This window comes from Octodon degus, unplaced genomic scaffold (assembly GCF_000260255.1).
Source record: "Octodon degus isolate 3935 unplaced genomic scaffold, OctDeg1.0 scaffold00244, whole genome shotgun sequence".
NCBI classification, from domain to species: domain Eukaryota; kingdom Metazoa; phylum Chordata; class Mammalia; order Rodentia; family Octodontidae; genus Octodon; species Octodon degus.
The window spans coordinates 1,147,924-1,148,801 of NW_004524820.1; the positions used below are offsets into that span (position 1 = coordinate 1,147,924).

At 47.5% G+C, this 878-nt stretch overlaps 1 protein-coding gene across 1 annotated transcript in view; it reads left to right on the forward strand.

Moving 5' to 3' along the window:
- The first annotated feature begins 664 nt into the window (after positions 1 to 664).
- Coq3 (coenzyme Q3, methyltransferase) overlaps positions 665 to 878 on the forward strand; it is a 51,948-nt gene continuing 51,734 nt past the window's right edge. Inside the window, exon 1 of the mRNA XM_023706163.1 lies at positions 665 to 811. Within this exon, the coding sequence (XP_023561931.1) occupies positions 703 to 811 (109 nt within the window). The 5' untranslated portion in view covers positions 665 to 702. The remainder of the gene's footprint in view (positions 812 to 878) is intronic.

The following is an 878-nucleotide window of genomic DNA, read 5'->3' on the forward strand; positions in this document are numbered from 1 at the left end:
TGTTTTTGCCGAAATGGTTATGTATCTAAGGAGAGGTGCCTCTGAAGACACAAGTTTGCACCCACTCTTGGGGGAAAGGCCAGTATTTTTAGGTCAGGAGACATGGGTGAAAGATTATTCCAGAGTAATGAAACATTACCAATTCAAATCCTTTTTCTTTTTGACCCTGCCTGTTGAAAATAGAATATTTAATGTTGGAAATTTTTTATTTTTGCCTAAGGGAAGACATTTTATACATTCAGGGGTAAAATGGTGACAGCTGTAGCTCTGAACAAGGTTTGCCCAGACAGTGCTTACCAACCTCTGCTATATTTTTCTGCTGTCCAGGATATTAGGTCACTTGCAGAAGAGCTGAAAGTAGGGCTTCTGCCATCCCTGTTGAACGTCTTGAAAGAAACAGCACTCCCCTTAGAGAAATGCTTCCATTCTTTTGTAATTTTAAGCTGTAAAGCCTTCTATGAGGATGAATGTCCTTGGGAAGACGTTAAAAATGAAGGGATAAAGGCATGGAATAATGATTATGATGTTAGGTCATATAGAATTAGGCAGAAGAATATTTACAGCGTTAGAACATTTAATCGTTTTGTTAACGGTGATCAAATCCTGAAAGTCAGCTGTAGAGGGCGCGAGTAAGTCTCGGAACTTTTCTGTTGAGGCTGTTTTGCAAGACGGACCGGAAAACGAGTGGGACCCTTTGCCGAGATGTGGGGAGGCCGAAAGTTGAGCTGCTCCGGGCGGCGCTTCTTAGGAGTTCTCGGGTCTGGGTCCCGGGCCCGACGAGCCGAGCGGCCTCGCTTAGCTCCGTGGGCGGGTGAGTGGCGCGCGGGAGCCCCTCGCCCGCAGCGTGGCCTCTGCGCGGGAGCGGGCGGGGCCCGGCC